The following is a 20,153-nucleotide window of genomic DNA, read 5'->3' as shown; positions in this document are numbered from 1 at the left end:
TGTCTTGGGGAGTGGGCAGCAGAGGTGTGTGCAGGGCAGAGCTGAGCACAGAGTGGGTGTGGTGGGGGCAGAGCCAGGGAGGAGAGCTGGGTTCAGAGCAAGATCTGCTGTCAAATGCATCTGCAGGGAGCAGAGCCCTGGTCAGGCAGTGGGAGGAAGCTTTAGGCAAGGCCTGGGAGAGGCTATGTGGAGGCAGCTGTGTTGTGGTGCTGGCCTGCAGCTGTGTGCTGGGGGCTGTGTGCTGGGCAAGGAGCTGAGTCTGCACTTCCTGAGGCCTCCCATCTTGATCAGCCCTGGCTGTGTGCTGTGGCTGTGCTGCTGGGCTTGGGAGCTGCCCCCAGCAAGGCTGAGCTGTGCTGTGTGGTCCTGGGCAGTGCTGAGCCATCCTTGGGCCAGGAACCACCCTGCCAGTGCTGCCAGCCTCGAGGAAAGTGGGTCAAGACCACTTGTAAGCCCCAGCATACTTCCAGGAACTGATCACAGGAACCTGGGGTCTCAGCCACAGGTATTAGAGGTTAGAGCCCTCACTGTGCCAAAAAGTGGAGCTTTGAGGTCTCCTCTGCATTCTTTCCTCCAGCTGGGTGTTGGGAGGTGTTGGGACTCGGGGACAGTCATCACCCAGGCAGGATATGAGGGTTTGAGGTCCTGGGCTCAGGTGCTACCATCTTCCCTATTGCAGAGCTGTGACCCCTTCCTTCTGCAGTATGGCCTCACAGAAGGACCCAGACAAGAGCTGGGAGGAGAAGAAGCACCCAGAGATCAAGTTGGAGCAGCCCAAGTGCAGCCCCACGGGAGCGGAGGAGAAGGAAAAAGAGGACGAGATGGAAGATGATGATGCTGAGGAGAATGGTGACTACGTGTATGAAGAGGAGGATAATGATGATGATGAAGGTGACCAGGATGAGGAGAAGGGATGTATGGAGGAGGATGAAGCCAGAGCAGGTCCCTCAGTGCCACCCAAGCAGCTGAATCAGTGCCCTGAGTGTGGGCAGAGCTTCCCACCTGGCTCAGAGCTGGTGAAGCACCACTGCCCCCAGCCTGGCCCCCGGCGCTTTGTCTGTGGGGACTGTGGCAAGAGGTTCAGACAGGGCTCTCAGCTCATCCGGCACTGCCGCACCCACTCTGGAGAGAAGCTGTTCCCCTGTGCTGAGTGCAGCAAGAGCTTTACTACTAGCTCCAGACTCTTTCAGCATCAACTCATCCACAGAGGGGACAAACCATACAGCTGTGCAGACTGTGGCAGGAGCTTCACCCTGAAGGGGAAGCTAAGCCATCACCGTTGTGTGCACACCAGAGAGAAGTCTTTCACCTGCACTGACTGTGGCAAGAGGTTTTGCAGGCACTCTGGCCTCATGAAGCACCGCCTTACCCACACTGCACCCAAACAGTTCACCTGTGCTATCTGTGGGCGGAGCTTCACCCGGAGCTCAACCCTCACCATCCACCGCCGCACCCACACTGGTGAGAAGCCATACAGCTGTGCTGTCTGCGGCAAGAGTTTCTCTCAGAAGGCTAACCTCAGCCAGCACCGCAGTGTGCACAGCACTGAGAAGTCCACCTGCAGGGACTGCGGCAAGAGCTTCAAACGCAGTTACTACCTTACTATCCACCGCCGCATCCACAGCGGAGAGGGGTTCCCCTGTGCTGATTGTGGCAAGAGCTTCACCACGAGCACGGCATTCATCCAGCACCAACTCATCCACAGCGGCGAGAAACCATACAGCTGTGCCGACTGTGGCAAGAGCTTCAGACAGAGCTTCACCCTCACCCTCCACCGCCGTACCCACACAGGTGAGAAGCTGTACAACTGCGCTGTCTGTGGCAAGAGTTTCACTACAAAGTCTTCCCTCACCCAGCACCACAGTGTGCACACTACCGAGAAGCCCTTCACCTGCAGGGACTGCGGCAAGAGCTTTAGCCACAGCACCACCCTCGCCATCCACCGCCGTGTCCACACCGGAGAGAAGCTGTTCCCCTGTGCTGAGTGCAGAAAGAGCTTCACCATAAGCACCAGACTCATCCAGCACCAACTCACCCACAGTGGTGACAAACCATACAGCTGTGGTATGTGCAGCAAGAGTTTCACCACAAGCACCAGACTCAGACAGCATCAACTCATCCACAGTGGTGAGAGACCATACATCTGTGCTGACTGCGGCAAGAGCTTCACCTGCACCTCTAGCCTCACCCAACACCGTCGTCTGCACACCGCTGAGAAGGCTTTCACCTGTTCTGAGTGCGGCAAGAGCTTCACCCATAGGAGCATTCTCATTTGCCACCTCCGCAGCCACACTGGTGAGAGGCCTTTCACCTGCCCCGACCGCGGCAAGAGCTTCAGCCGCAGCTCCTATCTCACCAAGCATCGCTATAGTCACACTGTTGATCAGCCCACAGTGCAGGGGATGTGAGATAGACCCAACCAAGGTCTATTGGGGTAATCGTGACCCCCTGAAAGGGCCTTTTCAGCAGTTTGAACCAAAATACTTCTTTTTCACCTGCATTTCTCAGAGGCTGGGGGGGTCTGGCCATAACAAACACCTCTTGCCTTTCTGAACACCAATTAGTGATGATGAGAACAATTACAGTGCTGAGTCAGCACAGCAAGGACTGCCATTGGAGCTGGGCAGAGCTTTGCCAGGGTCTGCCTGATTCTTCCCCAATGCTTTGTGTCCCCCTGGAGTAAGAACCCCTCTGTCCATTGCCCAATTGTGTCATTAAAACCTGAAAGTTACCCAAATTCTGTCTGTCTGCTTTTATTTCAGGCATCCCTGGCACAATGCCTAAATTTTGGGGGCATTTGTTCCCAAGTATCACAGTCTCACAGTATCACTAAGGTTGGAAGAGACCTTGAGGATCATCGAGTCCAACCTGTCACCACAAACCCCATGACTAGACCATGGCACCAAGTGCCACGTCCAGTCCCCTCTTGAACACCTCCAGGGACGGTGACTCCACCGCCTTCCTGGGCAGCCCATCCCAATGATGAATTACTCTCTCAGTGAAGAACTTACTCCTCACCTCGAGTCTAAACCTCCCCTGGCGTACAGCTTGAGACTGTGTCCCCTTGTTCTGGTGCTGGTTGCCTGGGAGAAGAGACCAACCCCCTCCTGTCTACAACCACCTTTCAGGTAGTTGTAGAGGGCAATGAGGTCACCCCTGATCCTCCTCTTCTCCAGGCTAAACAATCCCAGCTCCCTCAGCCTCTCCTCACAGGGCTGTGCTCAAGGCTTCTCCCCAGCCTTGTTGCCCTTCTCTGGGCACATTCAAGTGTCTTGATGTCCTTCTTAAACTGCCCAGAACTGGACACAGGACTCAAGGTGTGGCCTAACCAATGCTGAGCACAGGGCAGGATGAGCTCCCTGCTCCTGCTGGCCACACTGTTCCTGATGCAGGCCAGGATGCCCTTGGCCTTCTTGGCCACCTGGGCACACTGCTGGCTCATATTCAGCTTCTGTCAATCAGCACCCCCAGGTCCCTCTCTGTTTGGCAGCTCTCAGCCACTCTGACCCCAGCCTGTAGCTCTGCCTGGGGTTGCTGTGGCCAAAGTGCAGCACCTGGCACTTGGACTTGTTGAATGCCATCCTGTTGGACTCTGCCCATCTGTTCAGTCGGTTGAGGTCCCTCTGCAGAGCCCTTCTGTCCTCTGACTGACCAACATCTGTTCCCAACTTGGTGTCATCTGCAAACTTGCTGATGACTGACTCACCCCGCTCATCCATATCATCAATGAAGATGTTGAAGAGGACGGGGCCCAGCACTGATCCCTGGGGCACACCACTGGTGCCTGGCTGCCAGCTGGCTGTGGCACCATTCACCACCACTCTCTGGGCTCAGCCTCCAGCCAGTTCCTAACCCAGCTCAGAGAGCTGCTGTCCAAGCCACGAGCTGACAGCTTAGCCAGCAGTTTACTGTCGGGGACGGTGTCAAAGGCCTTGCTGAAGTCCAGGTAGACCACATCCACAGGCCTCCCCACGTCCACCAGACAGGTCACCTGATCACAGAAGGAGATCAGGTTGGAGAGGCAGGACCTGCCCTTCCTAAATCCATGCTGGCTGGACCTGAGCCCTTGGCCATCCTTCAGGTGCAGTTATTGCCGCCAGGATAATCTGTTCCATCACTTTCCCTGGCACTGAGGTCAGGCTGCCAGGCCTGGAGCTTCCAGGTTCCTCCATCCAACCCTTCTTGTGGATGGTGTGGTGAAGGCCCAGATACTGAATCTTGCCCCAGCATGTGGGCGAGCTCCCCCCCCCCCTCAGGAGGAAGACAAAAGCCAGGCTAGCACGCATCTGGTGCATGCTGTGCTCGTGCATTCACCAAGTATGGAAGAATTCTAGCTTCATGCTTTCTCATAGGTTGAAGCCAGTTGTTTATGAGAATGCCCACTGGTCAAACCCAGCCTCAAGGGATTCTATAAGTATTACCCCAGTGAGTAAACAAGGGCCCTCCTCCTCCATTCTGTCTCTGTGCTCGCTTGCGAGTGTAAGTCCGAGCCTCAGCCTCTGCAATTGAATTTATTGTTCACAGTCTCACAGTATAACTACGGTTGGAAGAGACCCCAAGGATCATCAAGTCCAACCTGTCCCAACAGACCTCACAACTAGACCATGGCACCAAGTGCCATGTCCAATCTCCCCTTGAACACCTCCAGGGACGGCGACTCCACCACCTCCCTGGGCAGCCCATTCCAATGACGAACGACTCGCTCAGTGAAGAACTTTTTCCTCACCTCGAGTCTAAACCTCCCCTGGCACAGCTTGAGACTGTGTCCCCTTGTTCTGGTGCTGGTTGTCTGGGAGAAGAGACCAACCCCTTCCTGTCTACAACCACCTTTCAGGTAGTTGTAGAGGGCAATGAGGTCACCTCTGATCCTTCTCTTCTCCAGGCTAAACAACCCCAGCTCCCTCAGCCTCTCCTCACAGGGCTGTGCTCAAGGCCTCTCCCCAGCCTTGTTGCCCTTCTCTGGACACCTTCAAGTGTCTCGATGTCCTTCTTAAACTGAGGGGCCCAGAACTGGACACAGGACTCAAGGTGTGGCCTAACCAATACAGAGTCCAGGGGCACAATGACCTCCCTGCTCCTGCTGGCCACACTATTCCTAATACAGGCCAGGATGCCATTGGTCCTCTTGGCCACCTGGGCACACTGCTGGCTCATATTTAGGCGGGTGTCAATCAGCACCCCCAGGTCCCTCTCTGTTTGGCAGCTCTCCAGCCACTCTGACCCCTAGCTTGTCTAGCTTCTGTTACATACATGCACACATATCAAAGCACCTGCATGTGAGAAGCAATTAGAAGAATTATTTCCATAGAGGAAGGACACCGCGCTGAGCTGAGGAGCCAGCATCGCCATAGCCAGTCACACCGACCGGGAGAGAGACCCCCGTCGCCACCGTATGGACTGGACCAACCCCTGAGGGTAAGATCTGCCCAGTTGCTGGGGAAGAAGGACTTGACCCACCCTGGTCGTCCACACAGTCGTTTAACCCCACCGTAGTGGGAAGGAAGAGCACCACGTGTGCCGCTCTGAGCCCCATTAACTCCAGGGACTACTTAAACATCATTCGTGCTTACACTGCACTGAACCCTGGGACCGCCCGGGTGCCCTGCTGTTGCTTTAAGCCCAGCGAGCCAGAAGCTGCCGCCTGTTGCAGCCACATTCCTGCTCCCAGGAAATTGCCGAGCTGGGTCGACTCCAATTTTATAATATTAATAAAAATAATATTTTTCGTAATTTATATGTCATAATTCACAAATGAATAACCTCTTCACCACAGATGGGGACCACATTGGCCAGTTTCCAGTCATCTGGGACCTCTCCAGTGAGCCAGGACGGGAGGAAAATGATGGAGAGCGGCTTGTTGGGGTAAAACCTAAAGGGAAAAGGCTAACACCAAATTGCATGTTCCAAATGATTTGCCTTCTGGAGCGAGTGTAAATTAGCATTTGAATTCTGGCCTACCTCTTTCCTGTGCTGAGGTACATGCTGTACTCTGCTGTGGCAAACTGCACGTTTCTGAGACAATTCGAATTCTCTCCTGGGCGTACTGAGGGACCCATATGTCATCCCGACCCATCCCACAGGCAGGTCTGCTCCCTACCCTGTAAGAGGGTCAGGGACATTGCAAGGAGAATCGCAAAGCTGATCTATCCCTCTGACTATTACCCTCTGCTGGTAATACAAGCTGGGAGTGATGAAATTGGCAAGAAGGGCAGCAGGACGATTAAAAAGGAGTTCAGGGCCCTTGGACAATTGATTGGTGGGGCAGGAGCTGAAGTGTTTGTCTTCTCGGTTCCCTCACTATGCTATGATACTGTGATTAGTTTCGATTAATCTCAAAATCAGGCATTTTGCATCTGCAGAGAACATCATGAATCTCACCACAGGAAACAGGCAGGCCAGAATTCAAATGCTCATTTTCACTGACTCCAGAAGGCAGATCATTTGGAACATGCAATTTGGTGCTAGCCTTTTCCCTTTGGGTTTTACACCAACAATGTTATACTAGAATTCACTCAGAAACGTGCAGTTTGCCACTGAAGAGAACAGCATGTATCTCAGCAGAGGAAAGAGATAGGCAAGAATTCAAATGCTCATTTTCAGTGTCTCCAGAATGCAGATCATTTGGATATTTGCTGCTAGTCTTTTCACTTTAGGTTTTACCCCAACAATGTTTTGTTTATATTCGAATTGAATTAGAAAAGTGCAGTTTGCCACTGCAGAGTACAGCATGCATCTCAGCAGAGGGAAGAGGTAGGCCGGAATTCAAATGCTCATTTTCATTCACTCCAGAAGGCAAATCATTTGGAACATGCAATTTGGTTCTAGCCTTTTCCCTTTAGCTTTTACCCCAGCAATGTCTTGGTTATATTCGAATTGACCCAGGAAAGTGCAGTATGCCACTGCAGAATACAGCATGTATCTCAGCTCAGCAAAGAGGTAGGCCAGAATTCAAATGCTCATTTTCACTGAGTTCAGAAGGCAAATCATTTGGAACATGCAATTTGATGCTAGCCTTTTCCCTTTAGGTTTTACCCCAATACTGTTTTCATTAGTTTCGATTAATCTCGAAATCAAGCATTTTGCATCTGCAGAGTACAGCATGAATCTCAGCACAGGAAAGAGGTAGGCCAGAATTCAAATGCTCATTTTCACTGACTCCAGAAGGCAGATCATTTGGAATATGCCATTTGGTGCTAGCTGTGGGATTGCCAGCTATGAGCAGTGTGAGCAATCCGGCAGTGTAGGCCTAGGGCCTGACATGGTGGTAGGCCATGCTCAGAGCCAGCTACCAGTATGCCAAAACAGTGCTGTGCTTGCAGCACTGTAACTGAAACAAGACGCTGGTAGCTAGAAACATAGTGAGTTATCTCGGGACAACAGGACATGCACCTGCATCAACAAACCTCGCGTGTCATCCATAGTTGGACCAATAATCTATAATAGTGTGATGTGTGGTCACTCATAGGGGACCAATGAGTCCATGTCAACAAGGCACACCAAGGTTATAGAAATTGTAGCAGTTTCCTTGCTACACACTTCTTTTTCTGCCTGTCCTGTCTCCTCTCCTTCCATGCTTTACTGTGCCATGCTTTCACCATAGGCCTGAGCCATAGGCCTGCAATACTGGAACAATAAAGAATCAGTTCCCGATCATATTGGTCATCCGTATTGATTCCAGTCACCTCTGTCGTTGCCAAATCTGGCTAAAGGCCTATAATTCCCTGGCTCATCCAACCGACTCTTCTTGTGGATAGGCACCATGTTGGCCAGCTTCCAGTCTTCTAGGACCTCTCCAGTGAGCCAGGACTGCTGGAAAATGATGGATAGTGGCTTGGCCAGCTCATCTGCCAGCTCTCTCAGCACCCTAGGATGGCTCCCATCTGGTCCCATGGACTTGTGGGAATCCAAGTGGCTAAGCAGATCACCAACTACCCCATTCTGGAACAGAGGAAGACTATGCTGCTCCCTGACTCCTTCTGCCAGCTCTGCAGGCCAGCGGTCTGGAAGACATTCTGTCCTGCTAGAAAAAATTGAGGCAAAGAAGGTGTTAAGTACCTCTGCCTTCTCCTCATCCTTTGTTACAATGTTCCCCTCCGTGTCCACCAAGGAGTGGAGGTTGTCCTTGCCCTTCCTCTTGCTATTAATGTATTTATAGAAGGACTTTTTGTTGTCCTTCACAGCAGAGGCCAGGCTAAACTCCAAATGTGCTTTTGCCTCCCTAATTTTCTTCCTACAAGACCTAGCAACATCCTTAAACCTTTCATGGGTTGCCTCACCTTTCTTCCAAAGATGATACACCCTCTTTTTTTCCCTTAGATCTTTTAGAAGCTCATCACCCATCCAGGCTGGCCGTCTGCCCCGGCGCCTCCTCTTCCAGCACATTGGCACAGCCTGATCCTGTGCCTTCAAGACTTCCTCCTTGAAGTAGTCCCAGCTCTCCTGGACCCCTTTGTTTCTAAGGGCTGTCTCCCAAGGAACTTTCTGAGTTAGTTCCTTGAGTAGCCTGAAGTCCGCCCTCTGGAAGTCCAGAGTGGAGGTCTTCTTGCTGCCCCTCTGAGCTTGCCTGAATACTGAAAATTCAATTCTCTTGTGGTCGCTGGCCCCTAAACAGCCTCCGACCACCACATCACCCACCAGCCCTTCCCTGCTGGTGAAGAGGAGGTCAAGCATAGCCTTGCCCCTGGTAGGCTCACGCAGCTGTCCTCCATGCACTCCAAGAACCTCCTAGACTGTCTCCTCTCTGCTGTGTTGAGATTCCAGCAGATGTCAGGCAGGTTGAAGTCGCCCATGAGAACAAGGTCAGGAGATCTTGAGACAGCCTTAAGCTGTCTATAGAATGCTTCATCAACATCATCCTCCTGGTTGGGTGGTCTATAACATACTCCAACCAGGATGTCTGCCCTGCCGGTCTTCCCTCTAATTCTTGCCCACAAGCATTCAACCTGATTGTCCCTAATCTCCAGCTCAATGGCATCTAGAGCCTCCCTGATGTACAGGGCCACCCCTCCACCCCTTCTTCCTTGTCTCAGGTGCTATGGGGTGTGGGGTTTGTGATGCTGAGGGAAGGACAAGGGGATGACAGTCCCCAGCCTTCCTGGGGGTGTTTAAGGAAGCACTGAGGACCCCCTGGTGCCTTAGGAAGTCTTCTCACAGCCCTTGGTGGTGGATGATTGCCATAGCCAGGAAGGCAAAGCCTTGGGTTCTCCTGATGACTTCCAGCCTTGCCAGTGTCCATTGCCATCCCCACCACAGGTTGTCCTACACTGTCCCCCACACTGGGTTTGGTTTCTGCAGCAGAAAGGCCAAGCCCTAACCACAGGGCCTGGGCAGTCAGATGCAGAGAGGCTCAAGGTGAAGTTTCCTCTCCCTGGCCTTGGCAGCAGAGGCAACTGCCAGAGAAAAATGGACAGAGAGAGTTTGGATTTCTCAGCCTTGCCAGAGCCCTTGGCTATTCCTACTGCAGGCTGTCCTACACTGTCCCATGCCTGCAGCTCTTTCTGTTCCAGTTCCTGACACCCATCTTGCTTTCCTACCAGCTCTCTCCATGACATTTCTGTTCCCTCCCTTCTCTCTCTACTCTCCATGGCCACTTCTTGAAATCCAGAGCGAGGGCCTCTTGGACCACAAGGATCCCCTTTGAGTGACTTTTCTTTCTTCTCACCTCCAGTCAGAACCTTACAAGTTGCACATTATGGAGGTTTTCTTCAGTTCCCTTCCCACCAAACCAAGAGCTTCAACAGCAGCAGCCTTCAAGCAGGTGCACACTGATCTAAATCTGCTCTGCTCTAGTTTGAAGCCATTGCCTCTGGTCCTGTCCCTGCAGGCCTTTGCAAACAGTCTGTCCCCATCCAGTATACTTCAGATACAGGAAGGCTGTTATAAGGTCTCCCCAGAGCCTTCTGCAGGCTGAACACCCCCAGCTCCCTCAGCCTGTCCTCTGAGCAGAGCTGCTCCAACCCCCCGATCATTCTGTGGCCCTCCTGTGGATGTGCTCCATCACCTCCATGTCTTTCCTGTGTTGAGACTTCAGAGCTGGATGCAGTACTCCAGGGGAGGTCTCACCAGAGCATCATAAAGTGGCAGGATCCTCTCTCTCCATCTCTGGCCATGCTGCTTTGGATGCAGCCCAGGCTGCCCTTGGCCTTCTGTGCTGCAAGCTCACACTGCCTGCTCCTGGCCAGCATCTCCCCCACTATCAGCCCCAAGCCCTTCTCTTCAGGGCTGCTTTCTATCACCTCCTCCCCCAGCCTGTATTGCTAGTGAGGATTGTTCCAGCCCAGCTGCAGGACCCTGCTCTTGCTGCTGTTGAACCTCATGAGGGTCACCTGGGCACCACCTCTCCAGCTTGTCCAGGTGCCTCTGGATGCCATCCTGTCCCTCTGGCATCTCAACAGCACCACTCAGCTTGGTGCCATCTGCACACTTGCTGATGGTGCCTCCATCCCTTTGTCTATATCAGTGAGTGGAATCAGTTTTCACTGGGACAAGGCCTGGGCTGTACTTGGAGATGTTAATGGGAGTCAGTTTGAGATGGGAGATGGCCTAGACTGGACTCTGGTGTGATTAGGGTATGGAGTTGGGACTGTGACAGGGCCCAGCCTGTGGTGGGAGGGTTTAAAGGAACCCAGTGTGTACTGAGATGTGGCAGAGACTCTATTGGGATGTGGCCAGGGAACTCAGATTGTACTGGGAGGGGTCCCAGTCTGGTCCTGGGAGGGGTTTAGGTGGTGCAGCTTTTCCTGGGAGCAGGCCTAGTCTGTACTGGGAAGGAGTCCTGTTCTCTGGTTTGCACTGGGAGGGAAGCAGCTGGAACTGGGAGGGGGCCAGGGCTTCAACTTTGCTCTGGGATGAGACCCTGTCTGTACTGGGAGGAGATCAGGAGAAGCAGTTTGCACTGGGATGGTCCCCAGTATGTACTGGGTAATGCCATTGGATCTGTTTCCTCTGGGACAGGTCTTGGACTATACAGGGATGGGATCAGGACACCAGTTTGTACTTGGACAGGGCCCAGTCCGTACTGGGCAGGAGTCAGGAGATGCAGTTTGTACTGGGAGGGGACCCAGACTGTACTGGGTTGGAACCAGAGCACACAGTTAACATGTGGAGGGATGCAGTAGGTACCGGAAGGCACCAGGAAATCCACTTTGGACTGGGATGGGACCCAGAGTGTCCTGGGATGGAGCAAGATGATGCAGTTTGTGCTGGGATGAGGCTATATCTGCTCTGGGATGGGACCACAGGGTTCATCTTGTTTTGGACCAAGGCCCAGTCTGTACTGGGAGAGCTCAGAGAGGTTCAGTTTGTAGCTGGAGGGGGCCCCAGTCTGAACTGGGATGGCATCAGGGGATCGGTTTGCAGGGATGGGTCCTGGTCTGTGCTGGGATGGAATCAGGGTTTCAGGAGATGCACTTTGTACTGGGATGAGACTCAGACTGTGCTGGAAGATGGCAATGGGATCCCATTTGTACCAGGATCAGGCCACAGCTGCCCTGGGATCAGGATATCCACTTTGTGCTGTGCTGGGTGCAGCTGGGACTGGGAAGGGGTCCAAGGGATGCACTTTGTCCTGGCACAGGAAACTGCATGGGAGATGGCAAAGGGATGCAGATTGTCCTGGGATAAGACCACATCTGAGCTGGGAGGGGTTCAAGAGATGCAGTTTGTACTGAGATGTGACCAGGTCTGTACTGGGAGGGGCTAAAATGATCCAAATTGTACTGTTTGGGGAGCAGACTGCATTGGAATGTGCCCAGGAAATGCAGCTTGTACTGGAACAGGATCCAGTCTGAACTGAGAGGGGATAAGGAGATGCAGTATTTGTTGAAGCAAGGCCTACTGTGTACTTAGAGGGATTAAATGGATCGAGTCTTGAATGGGCCTGGGCCCAGACTGTACTGGGAGGGCATGAGGGTGTGCAGTTTGTACTGGGATGGATGCAGATGGTACTGGGAAGGGAGCCAGGGGATAGATTCTGTGCTGGGAAGGGACCCAGGCTGCAGTGCTAGAGGACAGTAGGATCCAGTTTGGACTGGGATGAGGCCACATCTGTACTAGGAGGGGATAAAGGAACCATGTTTGGACTGAGTCCATACTGGAAGGGGGTCAGGGTATCCAGTTTGGACTCTGAGTAGGTGCAGTCTGTAGTGGGAGGGGGTTGGGGTGTTAAGGCATGAGGAGACCTCCTGTTCTGATGGCAGTGCTGCTCTGGAGCACAGCTCTGTCCCACAAGCAGCCCTGGACTGTCCCTGCCTGCAGTGCCAGCACTGCCACACAGCAGCACAGTGCCCAAGCTGCCAGAGCACTCAGGCCTTGCCCCAGCACAGAGGCTCAGCAGGAGAGGATGGAAGGTAAGGAAGAGCAGCTGAGGACAGACCAAGCTCTGGGGCTCCCTGCAGTGCTGCACACAGTTCCTCCAGTTCTGCACACAGGCACTGCCCTGCAGCTCCACAGAAGCCTTGGAGGAAAGAACTCAGAGAAACAACTCCCTGCAGGGTCCTTTATTGTGTTGAACACCCAGGGAGCACAGCTCCTCATGTCTGCAGCCTCTGGGTCACAGCAGACAGGACAACACTAAACCAGAAATGGTCTGATATAAAACATTTGTGTGGGAACAACATTCTCCCAAGGGGAACAGCCCCAGCAGCAGCCAGAACTTGAGCAGCCAGGCTGGGCCTGCACTGAGTGACATCAGAACTGCTCTGCAGGAGAAAACAAAGAGTTTATTGCTTCTGATAGCATCCAGGGATCAGTTGGCTGAGGGCAGCCTTGAAATCCTGGTTCCTCAGGCTGTAGATGAGAGGGTTCACTGCTGGAGGCACCACTGAGTACAGAACTGACACCACCAGGTCCAGGGATGGGGAGGAGATGGAGGAGGGCTTCAGGTAGGCAAAGAATCCCGTGCCCAAGGGGCGGACGGCACCCTCCCGGCCGCGGGAAAGGGCCAGAGGCGCTCAGAGCCACACCGAGCCCCTAGGCGGGCACCGAGCGGCTGCTTTGCGAGCCTCGGAGCCGCAGCGGGGCGGCCCGGAGGCTTCTCCCCGCTGCGTCGCAGGGGTCCCACAGCCACCCCAGCCCGGCCCGGAGGATCTCTTGCACCTCTCTGGAGGCCACGCAGCCACTCCAGGCCCGCCCCGAGGCCTTTGCCCACCGCTCTGGGGCGCTCAGAGCCGGCTTGCCGCTGCCCCCTTCCCCCCCCCCCCAAACCCCAGCCCTACCGCATGCCGCCCCCCCCCCCCCCCGCTCTCGTTAGCCACTGCCCCCCCCTCACCCCCCGCCGTCACTTGCTGCCGTTGCCGCCGCCGGCGGGAGCCGCCTCGGGACTGGTGGCACGCGCTCGCAGACCTCCGGCTACCCGTCCCTCCCGCCCCGCCCCGCCCCGCCCCGGGGGAGGGCCCGGGGCGGCACCCAGGGGCAGCGCAGGCAGGCGGGGGGGGGAGAAAATGGCGCGGGCGGCAAAACAACGGCGGGGCCCCGGGGCGTCCCCTCCCCACCCCCCGCAACGCGCACACCCGAACCCCTCGATACCGCTCCCCCCCATCGCCCCCCACCCCCCCCATCCGCGAACCGGGCGCCGGGACAGGCTGGCCCCCCCCCGCGCAGAGCCAGACCGAGCCCCTAGGCAGGCACCGAGCGGCTGCTTTGCGGGCCTCGGAGCCGCAGCGCGGCGGCCCGGAGGCCTCTCCCCGCTGCGTCGCAGGGGTCCCAGAGCCACCCCAGCCCAGCCCGGAGGATCTGTTGCACCTCTCTGGAGGCCACCCAGCCGAACCGGCTGCCGGCTCTCTCTGCTCCCCCCCACAACCCCCCCCCCACGCCTGCTCTGCCGCTTCTCGCCGGCCACCCCCCCCCCCCCCCACCCCTCCTGCCGGTCCCCGCCGCCGGCGAACAGGGCGGCGGTTCCGTACGGTCCCGGGAGCCCGAGGCGGCCGGGCGCTCTGGCTGCTGCCGGGGCCGCGGGGCTTCGAGCCGCTCCGGCCGCCGGCTTCCCGGGGCTGCCGGCCCCGGGGCTGGATGTACCCCCGGGTAACGTTCACCGAAGCGGCTGCCGGCTCTCTCTGTCGTCCCCCCACACACCCCCCTCGCCCCACGCCTCGGCTGCCGCTTCCAGGCGGACCCCCGCCACTACCTCCGCAGGCGAACGGGACGCCTGATCCGTACGGTCCCGGGAGCCCGAGGCGGCGGGCGGCTCGGGCTGCTGCTGGGGCCGCGGGGCTTCGAGCCGGGCCGGCCGCTGCCGGCACCCCGTGCCGGCCGCCGGCTTCCCGGGGCTGCCGGCCCCGGGGCTGGATGCCCCCAGCGTAATGTCCCCGAGGGGGGCTCGTGCCCCGTTTGCTCCTCCGGCGTTAAAGCCGGAGCCCCGGGAATTACCCGGGCGAAAGGAACTCGTGCGGTGGGGGCCGGCCTCGGTCCCACCGAGAAGGCAACCCGGTGACGGCGGCGTTAGCCGCTCCCAACCCTCTTCACGGGGGTGCCCCCCACGGCCAAAGCCGCAGCCCGCGGGGGCACGGCATCTCTGAGGGAAAGCCAGCGGCGGTGACTGGCCACTCGTACGCTCTGGAGCCTGGCATGGGGGGGAGGAGGCAAAGCCGGTCCCCAGCTCGGCTTGCTCTCCTGGCTCCTGAGGGGCGCCCGGTTGCAGCTTGGCCCCCGTCCCCGGGGGCCCCGTTTGCTCCTCCGGCCTTAAAGCCGGAGCCCCGGGAATGCCCGGGTGAAAGCAGCCTGCGCGGTGCAGGCTGCAGCCGAAGGGGATGTGGAGCCTGTGGCGGCTCCCCCCCGTCCCCACCGAGCCTGAGGATGGCCCGGGGGCGTGAGGCGGCGGTGCCTGTCGTGCCCCCCCGCAAACTCCTTTGCCGGCAGGGCTTCCCGTTGCTGGGGGCGCGACTCGTTGCGTCGGGTGTGTCCCAGCGACTTGGCCCCGGTGTGCTGGAGGGTCTCGGGGAGCGGGGACCTGTGTGTTTTGTCCGACGTTAAAGCCGGACCCCCGCTTGGAGCGGGCAGAGCCACGCGGTTTGGAGGTTGGCTGCTTGGCTGCAGGTGGCCTGCGTTGGGGGGGGTGTGGGGTGTGTGTGTGGGGGACACTCTGCCAGCCTGTCCCGGCTGCTTCCCCCCTCCCTGGCTCCCTAGGGCTCTTGGGTGGCGGCGCCGCCTCGTCCCACCGTTTCTGCCGGTGCGAAGCCTGCCTTTTTCGTGTTTTTTTTTTTGGTGGGGGGGTTGCGTGCCCGTTGCGTCGGGCCTGCCCCCGCGGCTTCCCCGGTGCCCGAGGGGCCCGGTGACGGGACCGCACGGCTGCTTAGTTGTGGGCTGAGGCTGAGGCGGCGGCGCCTCGTAGCCCTGGGGTTTCCTCTCCGGCGTTAAGAGCCGGAGCCCGCGGAAGCGGGCCAGAACCGCGGGGTTGGCGGCTGCCGGTCCCGGTCGGGGCGGCAGCCGGTCGGCGGGTGGCGGCGGCCGTGTGGAGCCTTCACCGGCTTGTGGCTGGCCCCCGCAATGCTGTTTTATTCTTGGAGGTGGCGGTGGTGCCGGAGGCGATTTGCGGCCGCCCGGCGCCGGGGCCGCTTGCCGTGCGTGTGCGGCAGGGGTGGTGATGAGCAGCTGAGGGCGGGCCGGCGGTCCCCGTGCCGCTGGCGGGCACGGCAGGGCAGCCGTTCCCCCGGCGGGGCCTTTGGGGGGGGGGGGTGGGGGCCCTCCGCCTCCCACTCGGAGGTTGCGCGGGGCCGCCGGTTGGGGTAAGGTTTCCCAAGGGGAGGGTGGTGGTGGTGGGAGCAGGTGGGTCCCTCGTCGCGCCACGGAGGGACTGGGCTCCTGCCATTTTTTTCTGCTCCCCCCCGGGCCGGGTAGAGGTGGCCTCCGGAGACGGGGGAAGGGGGGGGGGGGGGGGGGGGGGTTTAGGGCGCCCGCTCGCCGCGGCCGGCGCCGGGGGGCAAAGTTGGGGCGGGTAGCGAGGAGCGGTCTCAGCGCGGCTAGCCGGGACTTAGCGCGGAGGGGGTCTCGAACCGCGAGGCAGACGCGCTCTCCGGAGCGAGGGCCGCCTAGTCCCGCCCGCCCCCCGCCCGCAATGAAGAGAGGCAGTCGCCATGAAACCTTGTTGTACTGAGCGTTGCTTTATTAAACCTTCTTTGGCGAAAGGTTCTTTTATTCCGCAGTCTTTCCTTCAACACCGCTGTTCTCTGGGCAAAAGCTCTGCCGCCAGCTCGACAAATTCCACCCCCCCCCGCTCCTGACCGCCCCCCCCCATCCCCCCCCCCCCGTTGCCGCTTTGCGCTGAGCCCCCCGAAGCCGCTAGCAGCTGGGCCCCCACCCCCCACCCCACCAAAGCCGCCGCGGCTGCCCCTTCCCACAGCAGAGCCTGGAGGGGGCAGGTCGCGGTCCGCTCCTCCGGACCGCCACCCGGGCTGCCGGTTCCCTCCCGGGCTGCCCGGCTGCTCTCCAACCCCTGCGACCGAGGCGCTGCGCTTACGGCGGCCGTGCCCCGTGCCCCAGCTAGCCTCCCGCCGCTGCCCCTCCCTTCCCTCGTCCCCCGCCCCCAAACACTTGCTGCTCTCCACGCTGGAGCCTGCAGAGGGGAGGTCGCGGGCCGCGCCTCCGGCCCTCGCTCCCGGCTCCCGAGCGTGTGCCCTAACGGCGCCCTCGCCCGTGCCCCGGCTTGCCGCTTATCTCGGCTGCCCGCCCGCCCGCCCACTAATCCCCCCAGCGCCCTCACCCCCAACCCGCCCCCCCGCCCCTACCGTGTGCCGCTCTCCCTCTCCCCGCTGTCGCTTGCCGCTGCCCCCTTCCCCCCCCAAACCCTAGCCCTACCGCATGCCCCCCCTCCCCGCTCTCGTTAGCCACTGCCCCCCCACCCCCCGCCGTCACTTGCTGCCGTTGCCGACGCCGGCGGGAGCCGCCTCGGGACTGGTGGCACGCGCTCGCAGACCCCCGGCTACCCGTCCCTCCCGCCCCGCCCCGCCCCGGGGGAGGGCCCGGGGCGGCACCCAGGGGCAGCGCAGGCAGGCGGGGGGCAAAAAAGGCGCGGGCGGCAAAAAAACGGCGGGGCCCCGGGGCGTCCCCCCCACCCCCCGCAACATGCACACCCTAACCCTTCGATACCCCTCTCCCCAACGCCCCCACCCCCCATCCGCGAACCGGGCGCCGGGTCCAGCCCGTCCCGGGGCCGGGACAGGCTAGCCCCCCCGCGCCCCCGTAACCTGCTCTGAAGCATCCGCTTCCCGCCGCGGGTCGCCCGCCCCGCCGCACGCGCAGCTGCCGGTTCCCGCTGCCTCCGCACCCCGCCCCGGGACCCACCACGCGCCGGGGTCAGCCGGTCCCGGGACCGGGAACCGGCCACCTGGGCCATCCGGAGCCGCGCCCCCTCCTCTGCCGCTTCCCGCTGCCGGAGCCGCGCCCCCTCCTCTGCCGCTTCCCGCTGCCGACCCCCCCTCCCCTCCCCGCCACTGGCCCTCGCCCGCTCGCCCACTTGCTTGCCCGCCGCCGGCGCACGGGGTGCCGGATCCTGACACTCACTCCCTCACTCACTCACCTGCTCTCTCACACACCCGCCCCCTCCCCCCCCCCGGTTCCGGGGCCGGGAACCTGCTACCGGGGCCAGCCCCTGCCGGAGCCACGCCCCCTCCTCCGCCGCTTCCAGCTGCCCACCTCCCCCCCGCCCAGGCCCACTCACACCGGCCCTCGCCTGCCCGCCCGACTGCCTGCCTGCCTGCTTGCCCGGGAGGGGGTGCCGGACCCGGACACGCACACGCACACGCACGTACAGCCCTGGGGCCGGGGCCGGCAAACTGCCGCCGGGGCCGGCTGCTGCCACCCCAGCCCAGCCCGGAGGATCTGTTGCACCTCTCTGGAGGACACCCAGCCACTCCAGGCCCGCCCAGAGGCCTTTCCCCACCGCTCTGGGGCGCTCAGAGCCAGCCTAGGCCCCGTCAGAAGCCTTCCTCGCACCCTTTGCAGGCTGCCCGGCCACTCCAGGCCGGCCCAGAGGCCTTTCCCCACCGCTCTGGGGCGCTCAGAGCCAGCCTAGGCCCCGTCAGAAGCCTTCCTCGCACCCTTTGCAGGCTGCCCGGCCACTCCAGGCCCGCCCAGAGGCCCCCCCTGACCGGTTTGCAGGCTTCAGAGCCAGCCCAGGCCCCGCTGGCAGCCTCCCCCGTCTGCTTTCCAAGGCCTCCCATCAACTCCAGGCCGGCCTGGAGGCCTCTCTGGCCTCCTTCGCGGGCCCTCAATGCCACCCTAGGCCTTTCTGGAGCACCTCTACGACCGCTTGTGTGGCCTCTGATCCCCCCTAGGCCATCCTGCGCCCAGCTGCTGCCAGGGCCAGGGACCGGCCTTCCAGGATGTTCCCCCGGGGAGCGTTCGCCGAACCGGCTGCCGGCTCTCTCCGCTCCCCCCCCCCCGCCCCGCTCTGCCGCTTCTCGCCGGCCCCGCCCCCCCCCTCCCCTCCTGCCGGTCCCCGCCGCCGGCGACCAGGGCGGCGGATCCGTACGGACCCGGGAGCCCGAGGCGGGGCGGGTCGCCTCCCGGGGACCGTTCGCTGAAGGGGCTGCCGGCTCTCTCTGTGCCCGACCCCCCCGACCCCCCCGCCTCCGCTACCGCTTCTCGCCGGACCCCCGCCACTGCCTCCGCAGGCGAACGGGGCGCCGGATCCCTACGGTCCTGGGAGCCCGAGGCGGCCGGCCGCTCTGGCTGCTGCCGGGGCCGCGGGGCTGGATGTTCCCCCGGGTACCGTTCTCCGAAGGGTCTGCCGGGTCTCTCTGCTCCCCCACCTGCCCCACACCTGCTCTGCCGCTTCTCGCCGGCCCGCTCCCTCCCCTGCCCCACGCCTGCTCTGCCGCTTCTCGCCGGCCACACGCCCCGCCCCCTCCTGCAGGTCCCCGCCGCCGGCGAACAGGGCGGCGGATCCGTACGGTGCCGGGAGCCCGGGGAAGCGGGCGTCTGGGGCTGCTGCCGGGGCCGCGGGGTTTCGAGCCGGTCCGGCCGCTGCCGGCACCCCGTGCCGGCCGCCGGCTTCTCGGGGCTGCCGGCCCCGGGACTGGATGTCCCCCGGCTAACGTTCGCCGAAGCGGCTGCTGGCTCTCTCTGCTCCCCCCCCCTCGCCCCACGCCTGCTCTGCCGCTTTCTCGCCGTCCACCTACCCCCACCCCTCCTGCCGGTCCCCGGCGCCGGCGAACGGGACGCCGGATCCCTACGGTCCGGGGAGCCCGAGGCGGCGGGCGGCTCGGGCTGCTGCCGGGGCCGCGGGGCTTCGAGCCGGTCCGGCCGCTGCCGGCACCCCGTGCCGGCCGCCGGCTTCCCGGGGCTGCGGCCACCGGGCTGGATGCCCCCAGCGTAATGTTCACCGAAGCAGCAACCGGCTGTCTTGGAGCCGACCCCCGCCCTGCCGCTGCCGGCCCCCCGTGCCGGCCCCCTGATTCCCGGGGCTGTCCGGGCAGGGGCAGGTCGCCCCCCGGGTAACGTTCAGCGAAGCGGCAGCAGGCTGTCTTCGAGCACCGACCCCCTCGGCCTCCGCTGCCGAGTCTCGCCGGTCCCCCCGCTACTGCCTGTCTCCCCCGCCGGCGAACGCGCGCCGGGATCCGTACGGACCCGGGAGCCCGAGGCGGCCGGGCGCTCTGGCTGCTGCCGGGGCCGCGGGGCTCCGTGCCGGTCCAGCCGCCGGCTTCCCGGGGCTGCCGGCCCCGGGCTTGAATGTCCCCCGGGTAACATTCGCCGAACCGGCTGCCGGTTCTCTCTGCCCCCCCCGCCCCACGACTGCTCTGCCGCTTCTCGCCGGCCACCCCCCCACACCCCTCCTGCCGGTCCCCGGCGCCGGCGAACGGGGCGCCTGATCCGTACGGACCCGGGAGCCCGAGGCGGCGGGCGGCTCGGGCTGCTGCCGGGGCCGCGGGGCTTCGAGCCGGTCCGGCCGCTGCCGGCACCCCGTGCCGGCCGCCTGATTCCCGGGGCTGCCGGCCCCGGGGCTGGATGCCCCCAGCGTAATGTCCCCGAGGGGGGCTCGTGCCCCGTTTGCTCCTCCAGCGTTAAAGCCGGAGCCCCGGGAATTACCCGGGCGAAAGGAACTCGTGCGGTGGGGGCCGGCCTCGGTCCCACCGAGAAGGCAACCCGGTGACGGCGGCGTTAGCCGCTCCCAACCCTCTTCACGGGGGTGCCCTCCATGGCCAAAGCCGCAGCCCGCGGGG

General features: G+C 61.2%; 1 protein-coding gene across 1 annotated transcript in view; it reads left to right on the top strand.

Annotated features, from left to right (window-relative positions):
- Positions 1 to 704: 704 nt before the first annotated feature.
- The window catches only part of LOC128899278 (gastrula zinc finger protein XlCGF26.1-like), a 155,854-nt gene continuing 136,405 nt past the window's right edge, over positions 705 to 20,153 (top strand). Inside the window, exons 1-2 of the mRNA XM_054177660.1 lie at positions 705 to 891; positions 1,129 to 2,367. Of these exons, the coding sequence (XP_054033635.1) occupies positions 705 to 891; positions 1,129 to 2,367 (1,426 nt within the window). The remainder of the gene's footprint in view (positions 892 to 1,128; positions 2,368 to 20,153) is intronic.

This window comes from Dryobates pubescens, chromosome 42 (assembly GCF_014839835.1).
Source record: "Dryobates pubescens isolate bDryPub1 chromosome 42, bDryPub1.pri, whole genome shotgun sequence".
Lineage (NCBI taxonomy): Eukaryota > Metazoa > Chordata > Aves > Piciformes > Picidae > Dryobates > Dryobates pubescens.
This window is presented reverse-complemented; position numbering and strand designations above follow the sequence as displayed.